This window comes from Nematostella vectensis, chromosome 8, assembly GCF_932526225.1.
Source record: "Nematostella vectensis chromosome 8, jaNemVect1.1, whole genome shotgun sequence".
NCBI classification, from domain to species: domain Eukaryota; kingdom Metazoa; phylum Cnidaria; class Anthozoa; order Actiniaria; family Edwardsiidae; genus Nematostella; species Nematostella vectensis.
In genome coordinates, this window is record NC_064041.1 from 7,208,011 (window position 1) to 7,227,256 (window position 19,246).

At 39.3% G+C, this 19,246-nt stretch overlaps 2 protein-coding genes across 3 annotated transcripts in view; both read left to right on the forward strand.

Annotated features, from left to right (window-relative positions):
• The window catches only part of LOC116619762 (loricrin), a 40,605-nt gene extending 26,642 nt beyond the window's left edge, over window positions 1-13,963 (forward strand). The window contains exons 2-4 of the mRNA XM_048730933.1: window positions 10,825-11,065; window positions 12,022-12,082; window positions 12,848-13,963. Coding sequence (XP_048586890.1) covers window positions 11,048-11,065; window positions 12,022-12,082; window positions 12,848-13,731 — 963 coding nt within the window. The 5' untranslated portion in view covers window positions 10,825-11,047 and the 3' untranslated portion in view covers window positions 13,732-13,963. The remainder of the gene's footprint in view (window positions 1-10,824; window positions 11,066-12,021; window positions 12,083-12,847) is intronic.
• Window positions 13,964-14,517: 554 nt separating this feature from the next.
• Window positions 14,518-19,246, forward strand: part of LOC5515249 — a 49,805-nt gene continuing 45,076 nt past the window's right edge. The window contains exons 1-3 of one of the 2 annotated variants that reach the window (XM_048730931.1): window positions 14,518-14,748; window positions 15,423-15,483; window positions 17,039-17,202. In XM_048730931.1, the coding sequence (XP_048586888.1) occupies window positions 14,719-14,748; window positions 15,423-15,483; window positions 17,039-17,202 (255 nt within the window). In that variant the 5' untranslated portion in view covers window positions 14,518-14,718. The remainder of the gene's footprint in view (window positions 14,749-15,422; window positions 15,484-17,038; window positions 17,203-19,246) is intronic. The other variant, XM_032384890.2, reaches the window with a different exon arrangement.

Consider the following 19,246-nt stretch of genomic DNA (forward strand, 5'->3'; position numbering starts at 1 on the left):
CCTCAATAACGTCAGAACTGAACATGTTTTTTGTTTTAGTGCTATCCATTAGGGTAAGAAATTGCTTCGACCACTCATCATCCCCCGTCTGATTTTATGGGAGCAAATGTCAGACCCGTATCATTCCTCGTCATCTGCGTCTATCTCACCATCATCTTCGTCGTCATCGTTTGTAGCCATGTGGTCACACGATAAGCTACACATTTCAGTGCATTTCAGCCCTGCCTTTATAAGCAGCAGCACGTTTCGTCTGTGCACACTCGGCAGTTCTAGCACCTCCTCTGAGGCTCTTTAGTCACTTAAAGTCGAGGCTATTTGACATCCGTAGTCGGAAGGGAGGGGAACCTCTGGAAGGGCTTCCTGTCCACTCCGTCAGATCGCTGCCTGGTAGTTTGCGCGAGACACGTGTAACTTGAGGGATGACTGGTAAGGGGGAAGAGCATTTGGCTCGATTTTTACTCCTTTTGCACAATGAAGTTCGTATATTAGCCTGTTTACCCTCGTACCCCTCTTTCCGTAGATATGGAAAACAAGCTCCTCAGTTGCGCTGAACAGTTCTTCAGTCACCGACCATTGTCGCCCGATCTCTTTCATAGCTTCCATGTACTTCTTGTTTTTGAGGACTATTTGCAGCGGTCTCCACTTGCCTTTCTGTGAAAAGGCAGACACGCTGTCGCATCCCGTTAAGGCATGGAACCCTACGAGTCCGCATAGAGCGTCTTCTATTGCGATGTCTTGAGCTGCTAGTCTCGCTAGTTTCCTAGTGATCTGATCTAGTTCAATGATTCTAGTCTTTGTCCCTGTGCCTTTCTTTAGGTGGCGCTTACCAAGATATTGAGCGTGCCCAAGAAGTATCACGAGCACATCGGTGTCGTCCGAGTTGACAACGCATGTGCCGCCTGCGTGTTGTGCGTGTAACAGCATACGTGTGTCGGCCTCTTCTTGGGAGCTTTGAAGCTCAGGAACGATGGTTGCCATTTGTGAATTGATTCTCCAGCAGTCGTCTACTAACGTGACATACAGCACCCTATCGTCTAGTCTATTCCTGAATTCATGCTTTTTCCATTCTTTTACCAGGAAACGCACAAGTTCCGTCTTGTTCGCAGAAACACTAAGGATCTTTCTCCAGTCTTTTACTTGGTAGCCGGGTATAATGTTCGTTCACCAGGGAACGAAGGTGTAATGTACCTTCGTTCCCCGGTGTGCGCTTCGATCTTTCAGTGTTTTTAATGGAAATGTCTCAATAGACGCAAAACACGTCTATCTGCTTTCTTGGGCTGCTTGCTACTAACTCAAATAGTATATTAGCAACCACCGCGAATGTGGCCCCTTCAGGCGGTTTGAACTTCTGCAGTAGGGCCATTCCATCATAAACTGCAGTTGAGGGCACAGGGTACTTATCGGTTATCTGTACTTCTTCTTCTAATGGATTGTCCTTGGTCATTTGGACGCTGAAATGACCATCTAAAAAGGCATTCTATACCTCGGGCATAGTCTCAGGTAGTGAACGCATGTCATCCAAGTACGGCACTAAGTATCTAGCATAGTTTTGCCTGTCATAGGCAAATGCCCATGGGATGACCTCCTCAATACAGGAGAGGTACAACTCCCATCCCCCTGTTCGGGTGGCATATAACAAGTTAAAGAGAAGCTGGCAAAGGTCCTGGTAGCTCAGCCAAAACTTGGCGAGGTCACTCCCTTCCTTTCTTTTGTGAGAGACATAGGCTTCAAATTTCAACTCCCATTCCCTGATCTCTGGACTGTCTAAGGCGCGTTGATACACTTCCTGGCATTGATTGAGCTTCAGCTGGGAAAGCTTCTCCTCCTTTCTTCTTAGGATCTCATTCTCCTCGCATGTAGCCTCGAAGTCGTCTAGAATAAGTCTTGTTATGGCCTCATATACAATCTTGTGTAGTCTAACTGCCTTGCAATTATGAAAATAAAATACAAAATAAGGATGATACTGTTTTAAACAATGCTAACACCAGGCTTTGTTTTTTTTTCTGTGAAGTTTACCGATGAAACTCATACCTGTTGTAGTGCTTCCCATTGAGTGCTTGATCAACAGAGCCTTCGGTAATTATTTCACTTTTAATTGCTAGATCACGGGGACATGCGGCTCCCAATAATGGCCATAAGGGTCATGAGCAGATGAAACCCACCCATTATTATCACAATCCCTTGAAACTGAGACTTTTGTTTCCAATAGACCTCCATCGCTTTGGCGTAAAAGGCTTGGTCGAATACGCATGCCACGCCCTTCAGCTGAAGCCTATCTCTTCTAATCTCACTACCGCAACAAAACGCTTCGTGTGCAGTTTTTAACTCGGTGGCAGGAGAATAAATGGTGTCTAGATATCCGATGGCGCTTTGAACGACAACTATCTTGTCACGGATTTGGATATTAAAACCCGTCCATCCAGGGACAAGCAACAGAGGGTGTGTCTTGAGCTTTTGCAATTCAATCCAAATGAGATACTGCTGCCTTAGTCTCTTAAAATGGCTTACATATGACGAGCCAACCCCGAGACATTGCACGTGAGAAAGGTCTCCCTCCATAGTAATGTGGCACTTCTCTCGTTACTGCATCAACTGGAAAGGCGCGTCTACACTTTCTCTTAGCCGGTGGATTGGTAGGTAGCTCTGGGCCACTCCCCTTCTCTGTTTCTGTGTCTATGTCCTCGACCTTTCGTTTCATTACGAGAATAGAGTTCACTCTGTGAGAAGTTCCGGCTCCGCTGACAGTGCATTCTAAGTTGTCGATATTGTCCGCAACCATGAGAGCTACAGGAAAAATCCGTGTTCAGTTCAGCTCCGTGTTCAGCCGAGCGTACCTAATTGTCCAACGGCGGCGGTCAAGGATTCAAATCGCTGCTTACTCGTTTTAAAATATGGCTAGCGGCCAGGGAAAATCGAATGTAAGTGTACCCTGGCATAGGTCTGCGAGATAAAAATAATTCGTTTGTTGTATTTTCCTCGCGAATTTCTACGGTATTTGAGTGCTACCGAAAATGGCGTCTCCAACCTTGTTTCTTTCCTTAGAAGGGGGAGAGCATATATTCCGTTACGAAAACCCCCCAAAATCGTATATTACACACAAATATGACAACAACAAGGCATGTTCTAAGTTGTAAGGCAATTTTATTGGCAATGTTTCACAAAAAATCGCGACTTCAATCCACTCGTTTTACCTCTAAGAATAACAGTCGATTCCAAGCTACGAACAAGCTTCGAAACCATTGCCTGGGCTACCTGTGGCCAAACCAAGGCAAATCGCGTGCGTTTGAAAAGATGCGAATTATTCGGGATTGGAGGAATTCGAAAAAAAAATTTCGGGAAAGTAAGCCTCAGATAATGTTCATTTTGCCCAAAACGGTCTTCCCTTTCCCTGGAGCTGCACTTTAAGCCTGATGTTGCACACATGTCTTGGCACAAACCAGCAGTGCAGCTTTACGGTATCTGGCGGGAGAGAAATAAAAAGGAAGTTACATCTAATAATCGAGTCTGTAGCAACCACTTTGTGTTTGGTCGACCTCAGGGCCAACATATCCATCCAGAGCTGTGGCTGAAGAGCTATGATGGCCCAGAGTGCACACTCATGAGTGCAAGAGATACAATTGACAGTAGTTTTTGCGCCAAACAAGTCTCAAGCGAAATAATTAGAACAATAAGACACGGGAAACATACAATTACTCATCAAACACAACCAAACAAAAAGAGAAGGACCTCTGAAGAGGTAGCCCACCGCCAGACCATGCATATGCTGCGGAAATACAACAAGTGTCAGAAAGTTGTAATTATACCTGTTCTTTAGCCCGTTGCTTAAAATGCAGGCTTGAGGAAGAAAAAAACGAGCTAAAAAGAAAAAAAAACTCTTAAATGAACTTAATAGAACAAAAGAAGCGCTTGAAAATAAATCTGATTAATGTTTAATAGCAAAAATCAAAGAATCGAAAACTGTAATGAAACTACACACAGGAATTAGTTATTCCCAGTTTTTGTGGATTTTTAAAGAAGTCGAAAATAGATTACCATTCTTGCACTATTACAAAGAACAGAACTCTAGAACAACGAAAAGATACCAAGTCAGCAAGCAACAAAAGCCAGGCCCACCTAGAATTCTATCACCTGAAAATGAACTAAGTGGAATCACAGAGAAGCTAATAGCAGGAGATACGGTATTAGCAGACAGGGGGTTTAATACTAAAGAGCTTTCGCCCCCCCCCCCCCCCCCCCATCTTGTAAGAGAAATTCCTAGATCCTTTATATAAAATTGCTTTATAACATAAAACAACTTCCTCTGTGTTCCCAAAGCTGGTATCCAAGGTCATTGTCATATAAGATCCAGAACTTATCTAAGTTTATTCAAGTTATTGTCACCTTTGTAGCTCTGGCACTATAACCTGGTTGAAAAATATTCTTGATTTTTTTGCAGCTAGATCCAAGTGATCCCTGTCATTAAGTGACTTGTTCACATTGAAAATTGTCACTTACACTTTCTGTTCGCACACAAAAATAACACAAGTCTGCACCAGTAGAGAGCATATGGCCATGAACTTGCAAGTAGTGCTCATGATCATACCTTAGTTTCACTTTACCAAAGTCTAAATGTAGACAAGAGTCTTTTTGTTTTGCCAGATTTTTTTTTGTTAGGTGCTTATATTTATATGGATTTTTTTACTTCTATCGGACGCTTTGGGCAACAGCTGCACTGTACTAGGCCATCAGGGCTTGCAGCTATGAATGGGTAGTCTGGAAATATATATTCACCACAACACAGTACCTGAAGGTGCTTGCGATGAGGTTTTTGGAGTCTCATAAAATCACTGGTTGCCTACGGCTCATTATACCTGCCCAAATCTTATGCTAGGGCACTTGCATGCGGATAGTAGTTCATTACACTTTTGAGGATTGACATTTCCTCCCCTTTATATTCCCAGTTTCTAGATCTACTTTATTTGTGCATTGCTGCAACTTGCTAGAGGTGATTCTCCCAGCTCTATACTGAAACCAAAGCTTGTTTGTTCTTTGTCCTTTTGTTACATGACTGACTAATGCAACAACTGATGCTGACAGAGGTCTAGTTGCTGCCGGTAACAGGTTGTTTCGCCCACCTTGTTGTATCGCCCACGTCTATAAGAGTAGTTTTGCCCACGCATCAAGAGTCGCTTCACCCACGCATCAAGGTGTTTCGCCCACGCATCAAGGTGTTTCGCCCACGGATAATAATACGAGTTACTCTCGAGCTCTCTCAACAGAAAACATTCTTTTCGAACGTATATCGCGTTGCTTTAGAAAAATCCAAACTAATGGATACATCTATCGATCGCATCGATCTTTATGGCAAAAAAGCTCAGATATTTGGGATTTTTTTTTCGCTATAAGTGGATTTTTTTTCTGATAAGTGGAATTATGTCGGATTCTGTAGGATTCTGCCTGATTCTGTTTGATGCGCTTGTTTACGAGCGAGCGTAAATCGGCATATTTCAGTCGCCGCTCATAAACAAACTCATAAACATAACGAGTTCTTTTACTAAAAGAACCAGCTTTAGATTTGATGACTACTAACCTTGGCTTGTATATAGCGGTTAATTGCCGGGTGGGAGGTCCGTATCGAAAAATACCGTGACCGAGGTCTTGGAAATACTGACCGAGGCCTAACCCGGTAAATAACTATTTTTTTCAGCGCCCGGGAAAACATACTTTGAGCGAGCAGCGCGCTCAAAATATCGATCCACGGACCTAGGGCAGGTATAGGAATCTCCGGACCGCTCTATTAGCCAATCAGAATGCAGGATTCGTTACCGTGACCGCTAAAAAATAATATAAAAAGCAATATGATATATTGACACTGATTCCATTATATTGTGCTTTCTTCACATGACCTGACATAAATAGTGATTTGCCGTCTCGAAGATCCTCTTTACCCCCGGTTTGAATGTCTTATTGAATGTCTTATTTTCTGAAGATTATATAGACATATTAGAGACAAAAGAATGCAAATACAAAGATGCAATTTATTTTCCTTTCGATAAAACAATGATACAATGTCCCATGTTACCTTACTTCTATCGAAGTAGTTCTCAGTCTCGGCTTGCGAGAGCTCAGGATAACAACTAGGGCCATCTTTACAGCCCTCAGTTAGCTCATCAGGGTCGGGCAGCGTAATATGGTCATTCTCCAGTCGAAGTTTCAAACTTTTTTGTCTAATCAAGTGGTAGTTTTGCTCCTCAAGAGACTGTACTGCAAACTCGGCTAGAGCGATTAAGGATTCTTTGTTTGCATTCCCTATGGGTACTTCTCTCTCTGTGAGAAATTTCTTTAGTTTTCCTACATCCCAGCGACGAAAATCTATGTTTTCAGACATGTTAAGTTACTGTTTACAAGCGTGAATGAAATTCGTGAATGGAACCGTGTTGTGTGATCGAATATGGCATCGCACACTTTTATCCGTGGAACGGGCTATGGGTGGTAACCTAAGAAGAATCTCTGTAAAGGGTTTTTGGATTTTGAGACATTCTCTTCGAGAATCCAAGAAAATCGAATGGATGTTCACATCAGTGTCATAAAACTACAGGTGTTTTTTTTGTGCAAAAAACGCCTTATTTCGGATATGCTCACGACATTTTGACGACGTTATCTAAAAACAAACTTATCTTCCTGTAATCTTATCTTCCCTTTCTTTGTCTACAGCGCTCTGTTTAATTTAAGTGTGAGAAGACCCACGCTTTTTATTGCGAAAGCGTCATATACATGAAGCACAAACTAGAACAAAGTCAAAACAACGGGTAGGCGTGAATGTCATAGTTTTGCACATAAGCTTTGATGATCTCTGCTGATTCTTTTATATCGAAGGAAAATCTAACTGCACTCTGATTCTTCGTTATAGAGTATACGCACTTATGAACGTGCTGAATAACGTATGCGCATGCGCGTTCTCTGGCGAAAACAAGCACAATCGTAGGGTTGAATTGTTCTAGGAAAGGTACGAAAGGGTGACTTTGGGTTGAGTTGCTGTTTTGACTAACTGTACAGCATTAAAACCATACTGTACAAAAGCTGAGATATTTGTTCGATAATGAAGGAGTCATAAAGAAAAATAATAGCCTTATCTTTGCGCTAGTTTTCTAAGCGTTCGTCAAAATGTGACAGTTCGCCGCCAAAAAAGCCGCCTTTTCAAAACAAAAAGCCTGGTTTAACCGCGCGGTACTGGAACTAGTATTGCGTTATAAGCCCTGGCGCGCGACATAAGCGTTCCTTGGAGTCCAATGCTCCCACGAACGAGCTGGAAACCGAGCATAGGCGCGACATAGAACTACACACATATCTTTGATAGCGGCAACAAGACTAATTCTAGCAGCTTCATCATGGCGCACACTATAATAGCATAAGGATGTAATGTGTACGCTGTTGACTAGATCTAGAAAACTGTCATGACAAAAGAGAAAAGAAAACAATCTTATGTCGTTACGTCCATGTCTGTCAATGTTACGTTGTTATGTCACTTGAACATAGGAAAACAAAACATCGCGTGCCTATGTCGTTATGTCGCCAGTGTGCAATACGTTTTCCTCTTTTTGTATTTAGTTGAGGAATCTATTGCGAATTAAAATCTATTATCCTCATTAGCAGCAGTCAAGAGCATGACAAATCGTTCCATACAGCAGTCATAATTGAAAATATGCGTGGCGGATGTCGCCGTGAAACAAATTTATAGTTGAGGAAAGAAGAAATTCTTTGTTGATGCCGATAAAAGGCAAATGCTATTCATAAATAGCAAATTGCACCTATGAGCTTTCTTTAAAACTTTCTATAAAAAGTTTTGCTATTAAAAATTTTGAGCACGGAAAAAGGAATTTCACAATTTCCTATTGAAGAGAAAGTCACATTTTCTTTGAAGAAGCCGGATTACCCCGTCTGAATCGTATATAAGGCCAATCAGCTCGTTAAATTTTCAGTATTAACGAAAGGCTTCACGAACAGATCCACCAGATATATTTTTCTCATCAACCTTGTAAAGATGCTCTCAAAACGTGCTCTTATTTTCAGTCTGCTGGTCGTCTCGTTTTTATTTAAAGACTCACTAGGAATCATCAACATCTCTAGGAGAACTTCTGGGAAAAGGGGTTTGCAGGTAAGTACAGCAGCGTGACACACGCCTCTATTAACGCTTTATCGATTTAAGGAAGATTAGTCATGCCGCAAATTTACGTCAAGTGTAAAACTTCAATCGTGGATGAAGGTTTCTTGACCGTTATGGTCTCAAGTCGATTAGGGATGTTATATGGCTGATCCACATTGTTTAAATTGTGTTTTTGTTTTGTTTTTTTTGTTTTTGTTTTTTGCGTTTCTTTTTTAACTGTCATGTCTAATTTGACTATCATGTCTGTGTGTTGCAAAATGACTGACGATACCAAAATAGTTTTTTGTCTTTGTTCTGTACTGTTTTTTTTTTTTTTTTCTTCAGCTTTATGTATGTTTTTGCTCAAAATTTTCTGGAAACTAAGTTTGGCTAATCGTACATCTTCGCTGTTAAGAGTGCAGAGGTTTGAGTCCGTTATCTGATCAGGGCGGTTACAGACAGGACAATACTTTCAAAATATCATAACGACGTCACAAAATGAAGAAAGCATTTATCGATCACTTTATTAAAAGTTTGCAGACTTCAAAACTGCAAATACGTACCGTTTATATACTATTTAAAAAAGAAAACTAGTTTCTTGTGTATAAATTTGTATAATCCTAAGATAAGTAACTTTCTTGTCGTTCTTTAGATGCCAAGTCCCTGTGAACATAACGTCGAAGGCTTTCTCCTAATTCATCGCAAAATTTTCGCAGCTTCTGTGCACTTTCCTGACGTCACAACTAACTTTGCAGCAGGCAACAGAAAGAACATTAACGGATGCTAAATGATGTCAAAAGGCTCATGAAGAATCCAATCACAATAAACATGAGTTTTATAGTAAACAAAGGATTTGAAAATGGCAGCGGCATAGTTTGTAGGACTGATGGCTACTACCTTTAAAGAAAAACCAAAGACTAAATGTATCTGAACTACCCTATATAAAATCAATAAAATATTATATATGCAAACTAATTCTGTCAGTTATGTTATGTCTCTTCCCAAGGTGTTTGGAATACCGATTTTCAAAAAATCTAATTGCTTACTTACACCCTTCAATGGAGCTAAAATTGAACCCGAATGTTTCTCAATATATTAATTTTATTGTACGAAAATGACGAAAAATTAATCGGCGAAATTTTATTTGGCGGCCAAAAAAGAAAAAAATATCGGAACCTCGGAATGGCCCCTAAAATTTACGAAAACAAAACCGATTGCTTTCATTTTTGGTATGCTATTAGAATTAAGAGGTAGCTAAATAAGAATGGTAAAAAAATTCCTTGCCTGCGTATGGACTGAAAATAAAAATACGCAAATATCTCAGAATTCCTCTTATAGATAGAAACTTCAAAGTGTTGACCAAGGTCTCATGTACAATATCCCATAGCTTATTTGTTAAAAATATCCCTGTAGCGAACAGCACTTCGCAAATAGTTAATTTAACGGGTTCACCGTTCCGTTGCCATTGAAAGCAAGGAAAACACACGTTACATTTTTATAAAGTTTATCCCGAGATACATGGCATGGCCAAATAGTTTGATGATCGGATCCCTGTAGCAGAAGATTCAAGTTGTGATTGACAGGATGGTTGAGAATTCGGGAAACTGTATCGAATCTCCTTAATAATGACCATGTCAGTACGCCAAATATGCTGAAGTGGGAATAGCAGCACTGGATCGAAAGAATGAATTTGCCTTGGTCATTGAGTAAAACGATATAATTTAACAAAAAACAGAGTTTGAAAACAACAATCAAAATCGTTTCCGATTCTTTAAAAATATTTTTCATTTAGTTAATTTATTCTTCCCAATAATAGAACTTGGTGTTTTGTCTGGTGCTTAAATAATATTTTCTTGAATTTTTACTAATATATTCTCGTTTTCAATTGATTTGGTCTCTATAATTAATGTCAGACTCAGCTTGACTTTTTCTATTTTCTCTTTTTCTGTTTCTCGAGAATTATCCCTGCATCTGACTAATATCAAAACAATATAAACACTTTTAAGCACTTATATTTTTATAAGTAGAACATCTCAGGCTTCAACACATTTATTCGACTTATTCCACAACAATTTAAGCATAACCAAATTGTAGAGATAATAACAATTGTACGGTCTAAGTAGTTGTAGATTGGTCCATTGTTCAATTATTCTATTGAGAGTAAAAACAAGAAATATAACAGGTGCCGTTAAAGTCCGAACTATCTCTCTCCAAGCGAGACGTTACAAAATTCAGTATCTCATTCTCGTGTATTTATACACTTTTTCCTTTATCTTTATTAAATTTATTATTCAACCTTTTAGTTTTTGTTCCAGTTTAATGTATTTATTTGTTAATGATATGAATTAGAATATTACGTCGCCTATAGCCATTCACAGCCGTTTTCATAGTATTTTGCGCCCGCTCTGTAATTAAAAATCCGTGTCTTCTTGGGAAATACTGATAGTCAATCAAACCAAACAATACAACCGCCCAAAAACTTTGAATTTCGAAACCTTGGCGGGTGGGAGAAAACGCATTCGGCTGTAAAAGAAAACAACCAACTATTCTTTGCGAAACCTGCAATTATTGTCCTTCCATTATATTTTCTCGTTTTAATCGACCACAATGGTTAAGACCAATTTTGTTTTAATCTTTTTCTCATTATTGCTCGTCGTAAGAAAAGTTTCGTCTGCCGGAATTTCGTTTGTACCTCATTCCAGGATCTTAGTATCACTTCCGCCCTCAAAGATCGCAGGCTTTTCTGAGTACTTTCCTACTGAAAGTGAAGATGGGTGTTTTTATGGCTGCTTGAGAACGCCCTGGTGCCGCTCGGTTAACCTGAACTTGACTGCCTTAAGAAATAAAGTGAAGGGGAGAATTTGTGAGTTGCTGTCCATAGAAACAGAAAACGCCTCCGAATTCATAAAGAACGACGTGAACTCCATGCATTACAGAATCCAGGTAAATACTGAAGCATGTTATTCTTTAATTCAGTTATTGCAAACGTTAAAGATGGCCAGTTACGCCACCCTTTCACGCTTACACAATACCGAGTTACTAAGAGCATCAATTCCATTAATAAATTCAAGCAAGTATCAGAGATATTTTCAAATTTTGAAGTTTTCTTGCAATTAACACGGGGTATTTTCAAATGTAAACAATGAAAAAGGAGTGGTTGATCCCCGGTGCATCGACATTTTTAAAGGCTGAGCGTCACTGTAAAACCGTGACTTCTCACAGGCAGCTTTAATACAAAGTTACCCAACATCATAAACGAGTGGGTGCTACAATTGATGACTTGTTTGATGTTCCCATACAGAGCGTGTTTTCTTTTGTTATTTTGTTGTTTTATTTTGCTGACAACTTATTGCGTCTTACCCGTTTGATACTTTTTATTCCGTTGAATTTCGTTGAATAAGAGTCTTACTTTCAACGTATTACGCAAATACTGGTAAGAAAATTGAACATTTCGGCTTTTTAAAACTAATTCCAAAATTTTGCTTTTTAAATTGACTCGAAAATTAAGTGAAGTGGAATAAGCTCTGAAATACAGGAGGCCCAGTAGCATCGTTTTTCTGCAGCAACAAAATTGAGCGTATTTAGATAATTTTCTCGTTTTCTTTTCTTCTTTTGCTCAAAAACTAAACCATTGAAGAGTCCTTATGAGTCATTACTTGTTATTGTTTTCGTTTAATATTGGAAAACACATTATGTGCTGAAATCTCGTAATAGCCTTATAAGAACAAAGTCCGGTACTTTATTTATCAATCGAAAATATCGCATTGGCTTCCCCAGATCAACCGATGAAAATCGGTGCTCTTCCACACTTGGTGCTTTACTAGAATATCAAAATGGCGGCTGCCAGAGGCTGTTAAACTGTTTGTTGTTAACACGTCATTATCTGACTTAATTTCCAGTCACCTAGTGGGTGTGGCAAATGCCCGAAGTTCCACAAAACAAGAACAGTACTCGCGAAAGGTACGAAATATTACGATGCCTATTTTATACCTAAAAGCCTATTGCCGTGTTACGTTTGTAATTGGTAGTGGTCGCTTATTTCGTAAAATTGTAACTTGTGGGTGTTACAAGCTTTGTATCCCATTCTTACATTTATGGAGTTAAGGGTGCGGCCTATTTAAAGTGCCGCTGAGAACAGGGTGTTAAAACGAGCAAAAACAAAAAAAGGAAAAAAAAAACATTTGAGTAGATTTTTAACAAGATGGCAAAAACCACTGAGCCAGGGAATCCACGTTTTCAGTTAGCTGATTGTGGTACTGGTGGTACTGTATGTATATTGTTTGCAATGGCGTACTATGATAAATACGACTGATAAAGATGGTGATAATGGTGTTTGTTATCACGGTGCTCTTCTAGCGGAAGCTATAGTGGAGAATATAATGACTTTTGATAATTTTTCTTAACATTCGGCTGTTATACTCAAGTTATCAAAGATACTTTCAGCCCTGGCCGTTGGGAACTCTATGTCATTCAAGATTGTAATGTATCTGATGCCCAGCCATCCCCCAAAAAGGCGACAGGATATCAAGGACGGCATAATACGCATTCCTATTTGTTTTACACTCGTTTTCTTTAAATTCATTCCCTTTTAAATGTCATGTGGTGCCATTGATCGCCAAAACGTACAATTAAATGCCCAAACAATTCCTATATAAACCTCATGCTAACAATTCCGTATTTTGCCGTATTGAACCATAAAAGCCATAATGTATTACTCTATTCTAGGCTCTGACAAGATTGGAGTTACAAGCAGATTCGGAGAAGTCAAGACCTACATGGCTTTTGCTTCTGGTCGCTACAGGATCGAAACAGGCGGCGGACAAGGGGGAACACACAATGCAAGCTATGGAACCTACCCCGGGATATTCCCTGGAGGCAAAGGCGCAACCATGGAGGGTATCTTCCAGATCACCGTACGCACTGAACTCAAAATCGTGATAGGAAAGCCAGGGGGTAATTCCGTAGAGATAAGGGGTGGTAGAAAGACAAATTTATCGGCAAATGAATTGGGGATGTCTGTTGAAGATAACGCAGGCACAGGCGGTGGAGGAGGGTCGTTTGTTTATACAAGTGCCGGTGTGCTACTTGTGGCTGCCGGTGGAGGAGGGGGAGGATCTAGTGGTTTCAAGGGTGTGGATGGGCAGGCGACCGAGAACGGGGCGGCAAGTAAGGGAAGGCTGTCTTACTCTCGAGCAGGGGGGTCCAATGGTAATCCGGGTGTGTGCAACAGAGCTGGAGGGAATTACCACGGAGGAGTGGGTGCAGGTTGGAATGGCGCGGGTTGTAACAGAACCCAAAATATGCATGGCGAGGCAGGGGGTGCTAGGGCGCAGGGTTGGGTCGGAGGTAGAGCCGGAAATATGAACAGCGGGTACAACGGCGGTCCTTCCCCTGGTGCTGTTGGTGGTTTCGGAGGAGGGGGAGGGGGGTCGGAGGATAACGGCGCCTCTGGGGGTGGGGGTGGATATTCAGGGGGAGGAAGTGGTATCACTTGGAATCAGGCTGGTGGTGGAGGGGGGTCGTACTGTGCTGGAAGCAGCTGCAAGGGAGTCACTGGAGGGAACTCCGGCAGAGAGGGTTATGTTCAGGTCACTTATCTTGGGCCATAGATGAGCATTTCGTCCACGGCTCAGTTGAGATAGCCTCAAGGGATTTCTTTTCGATTTTCACATACATTCAATGGGAGCATTTGATCAGAAGGCATTTGCTTGATTTTTTTCCTCCCAATACCCAAAAAGTAGTGTCATGGATTTTTATATTGATCATCGTCGAGTAATAGTAATCACATTGTAAACATGATGGTGTTCATTTTAGATGTGAAATAAAATCATATTACACAAACTCCATGTAACTTATTTCTTTCTCAAAGTCTGTTGATCCAGCTTGCATGGACATTTTTTCGTAGGATATGAAACCCTATGCAAACGAGATATTTAAGCACGTGGTGGATGAGATCCGCTTCTGTAAATTTTATCCATCTAGCATGGCTAAGATCATGGACCATGGCTCAAATATATTTTTTATTATCAAAAAATACAGGGAAGTTTTCATTGTTTCAAAACAATGTAAGAGTTTTAAATTGCAAATGAAAAACATAACAACGTTGTCAATATTGTAGGTTTATAGAAAGTGTCAGATTTTGGTCTTTGTTAATCAACCCTTAGCCTGAGCCAGCCATAACTTTTTAAGTTCTCTATCTTTCCTTCTGCTGGTGTCGCTTTAAACAACGCACGTCTGGGTTCGCATTCTTGTTTGATAGAACATCTGTATAACAAAATAAGTGGAAAAAGAATTTTCCCGTCACTCTATATTCCTGTATTTTACTGCGTTCTTTTAAAATGTTTTCCCTTAGCTCCCCTTGTAAAATAAGGAACTAAAACCGTTGGGTAATGTTGATGGCCTGGACCCGTCCATCATAATGAGCTTCTCGCTACAAAATGTTGTCTCGTGCAGTGCGCTAAATAGCGCGAGTCAAGCGCTCTATTCACATTCAAATTGTTAGCAGAGTGCAGGTGCCAATCAAGAGAATTGCTTGCTGTAGGATTTGGTGAGATCTAGAAATGATTCTACATCGAGGCAGAAGCGAATAGATAACTATGAAGCGACTGATTTGGAAGACCACACAGGTTTGTGACTTTTTTTTATTATTTATCGGTTAAATGAAAAGTGTTAGTGTAACTTGTAATACTTATTTTAACCTTATATTGTTATTCATTCTCGAGCTATGGGATTAATTTAAACTGAAAGGTATAAAAGAGAGATTTTGCCTGTCTTTTTAAAAGCAAAGAATCCTTTGGCATTATTTTCTTTTATCTTATATATTCTGAACAAATCTAGGAAGAACAAGGAAGAAAGATTGACTAATCCAATTAATGCATAATTAACCAAAGTTAACCAGAAGTGGGCCATAAATTGTTTTCCTTTTCCGTCCTGAGTAATCTTCTCATTAAATACCTCTTTTTGAAATATGGACTGCGTTAACATACATTTTATATATATCATATTTTTTCTTTTCTTCCTCCTTTCTTTCCATGGGTCATATTGTCAGCTGAATACTCTCCCTGCTAGCCGGCTATCATTCCGGGTTATGCGGAAGTATTTTCTATTCGAGTGCGCGAATACCAAGGCTCACTGTAAGCCGATTTGATGCTTCTTGTCCCTTTGAGCGCCTCAGAATTTCCAGTGATCGAAAACGAAATATTCCCGGACTAGCTAATGATAGTTGGGCAACAAATATAACTGTTCCAGATTGGATTTTGTTCAATTCTAACTACTTTGCTTTCCTTCTCTTTATTTTCAGTGGATCGCTTTACTTGTGGCTTCCTTGGGTGTTCTCCTCTGCAGTATCGTATCATGTTTAGGTAAGTTATTTTTAGATGCAGTAGAACCCTGCTACCTCAACTCGAGTAACTCGTTGAAACTTTGGTCCCTATCTTTTCAGTGATCGTGACTTTGGAACTTGTCGAACTTAATATCTGAATACTTTAACACTCAGTTCCGCTGACCACATCCAACATCTCAACCTCGGGAAGACACGGTCAAAAAGTAAAAATTGATGCTGTTTTCACCGCCGTGAATTTTTGTTTTCAAAGATTAAATAATTTTACAGGGATACATAAAGAGTTGAAATTGACATATTCAGAAAAAAAGGTCTTTTGGAAAATTAAAATATTTCAAAGCACATCTGTTTACTGAATGTTTATGTTTTTGAAGGCACGAAAAATATTGCAGCAAAAATAATGTCATGGTAGCCCAATAGCTGAACTGCGTAGTTTACAAATAATATGCTATATTAAAATCTAAAAATTAGATTCTTAGATTAAAATCTAAAAATTAGATTAAAATTAGATTCTGCTTATTTGATATGAATAATGTATTACCTCAAGAGTAAGTTACTTCACGAGCTCCTCATGTGAAATTCTCTGGTGCAAGGTGGTGAATTGAGGGGATGCTGTTCTGGTTGTTTCATTTTATCGTTTACCCTCATCTTACATTAATAAAGTCTTGATAATCTAGAGGTCTCTTTTGCCAAGGTGACTGCGTCATCAGGAAATCGCCACATGATCCTTGGTGGGGACTTAAACTTGTCAGCCATAAACTCGAAAGACTGTACCCACTTTTCCCCCAATTGTGCCCGAGAAACAAGTACATATCCCAAGATTTTCATCTTGAGCAGCTTGTTCCCATTATATACCAGCTTGACCTGATTTCATGTACTCGGGTTATTCCGGCTCTTAGTGACCATGAACAGGTCACTCCTGACATAAGTCACCGAGTAAGCTTTACATCCCAGAAGTGCCGAATCGATTCCCTGGAAATGTCGAAAAAATCGAGTGTCGATTTCTTACTTACTCTTCAAAATTTCCAAGAAATCGATTCTGTTTGTTCCGCTTGCTACATAAAACATCGGGTTGGGCTGACCTCGTAAACGCAAGAACGAGTGCTTTGCAACTACAGTTTTTTAGATTTTGTACCAAACCCCCTAAAATGCGATTTCATTTGCACGTGCATCGCGCCTCGCTGACCAAAATTTAAAAACTAGAAGCATTGGTGATTATATTGGCGAGAGATCAGGATGATCGCACGCTTTGAAGTGGCTCCTAAACGAATATCAATTTGAACGTTTTTTTTTTAAGGTGATCCTGAGGGCTTTCGAGGGGATGTGGACATTTTTTTTTATCTGTTTTGTAGATGCATCAGGAACCACCTCAGAAAATTGGACTTTGTTTAAAGACTGATCTTCTCTCTCTTGTCAAGATACACTTCCTAGTGAAGAAAATTAAGTACGAGGCGCGACTAAAAGCTTAAAATTGTTTACACAAATCAGCAAAAGCATATCCATTTTCTCCTGCCAGTATAATACAATTAAGATATATAAATTATTTGGGAATTTTTATCCGTTCCTTCTGTATTTAGATTGCGGGGATAACTTAGGCCTCGTCTCGGGTGGTATCCATGACTACCAGCTCAGTGCTTCTTCGTACGAGTCTGGAGAGGGAGAACCTTGGTATGGAAGACTCGGAGACTCGACCAAGAAAAACTGGTGCGCGTCTACCCAGGACACTAACCAATACCTACAGGTAAAGGCTTCCAGTCTTTGTAGCCTTTTGTGAAACACCAAAAAATAGTGTCTTACGTATAAGCCGGGTAAATGACTCGTGGGTGTTTCAAACTTCTTATAGCAAACATGTTTGTAAAAAAATTGTGCTCAACATCCCACAAAACATTGCAATCTATTGGCTTCCAAAACATTCCCTGATGTTTAAACAAAATCAAAACAATTCCATCAAACATTTTGTTGTTTTGCCGTTTATACAGCCATCAAACGAAAAAAAAAACATTGTGCGCGTTCTTTCATCCAACAAGAGCTTTGAATTTCCATGACGCCCCTTTGATCTCTCGTTATTCATAAAGGGAAAAGTGCGCGCATACGTCTTGTTAAAATGTAAAGGAGTGCCCATGTAAAATATCTCCCAATAGAATTCTGTTTGTATGTTAAGCCAAGCCCTTACAGGCGACTCAACATGCGTAACTCATATTAGTGTTGATTACTTGGTCACGTAACTTATATTAGTGTTGATTACTTGGTCACGTAACTCATATTAGTGTTGATTACTTGGTCACGTAACTCAATAATATCTTAGATGACTTGGTCACATAACTCAATAATATCTTAGATGACTCGGTCACGTAACTCAATAATATCTTAGATGACTTGGTCACGTAACTTAATAATATCTTAGATAACTTGGTCACGTAACTCAATAATATCTTAAATTACTTGGTCACATAACTCAATAATGTCTTAGATGACTCGGTCACGTAACTCAATAGTATCTTAGATGACTTGGTCACGTAACTTAATAATATCTTAGATAACTTGGTCACGTAACTCAATAATATCTTAGATGACTTGGTCACGTAACTCAATAATATCTTAGATGACTTTGTCACGTAACTTAATGATATCTTAGATAACTTGGTCACGTAACTCAATAATATCTTAGATGACTTGGTCACGTAACTCAATAATATCTTAGATGGCATGGTCACGTAACTCAATAATATCTTAGATGATTTGGTCACGTAACTCAATAATATCTTAGATGACTTGGTCACGTAACTCAATAATATCTTAGATGACTTGGTCACTTAACTCAATAATATCTTAGATGACTCGGTCACGTAACTCAATAATATCTTAGATGACTTGGTCACGTAACTCAATAATATCTTAGATGACTTGGTCACATAACTCGATAATATCTTAGATGACTCGGTCACGTAACTCAATAATATCTTAGATGACTTGGTCACGTAACTTAATAATATCTTAGATAACTTGGTCACGTAACTCAATAATATCTTAGATGACTTGGTCACGTAACTCAATAATATCTTAGATGACTTGGTCACATAGCTCAATAATATTTAGATGACTTGGTCACATAACTCAATAATATCTTAGATGACTTGGTCACATAACTCAATAATATCTTAGATGACTTGGTCACGTAACTCAATAATATCTTAGATGACTTGGTCACGTAACTCAATAATATCTTAGATGACTTGGTCACATAACTCAATAATATCTTAGATGACTCGGTCACGTAACTCAATAATATCTTAGATGACTTGGTCACATAACTAAAAAATATCTTAGATGACTTGGTCACGTAGCTCAATAATATCTTAGATGACTTGGTCACATAACTCAATAATATCTTAGATGACTTGGTCACGTAACTCAATAATATCTTAGATGACTTGGTCACGTAACTAAAAAATATCTTAAATGACTTGGTCACATAACTCAATAATATCTTAGATGACTTGGTCACGTAACTCAATAATATCTAAGATGACTTGGTCACGTAACCCAATAATATCTTAGATGACTTGGTCACGTAACTCAATAATATCTTAGATAACTTGGTCATGTAACTTAATAATATCTAAGATGACTTGGTCACGTAACTCAATAATATCTTAGATAACTTGGTCATGTAACTCAATCAGGGTTCGTACAAGTCCTTGAAAACCTTGAAAGTGTTTGAATTTTAAAATTTGAAATTCAAGGTTTGGAAAGTGCTTGAATTCTTATTATCAGTCCTTGAAAGT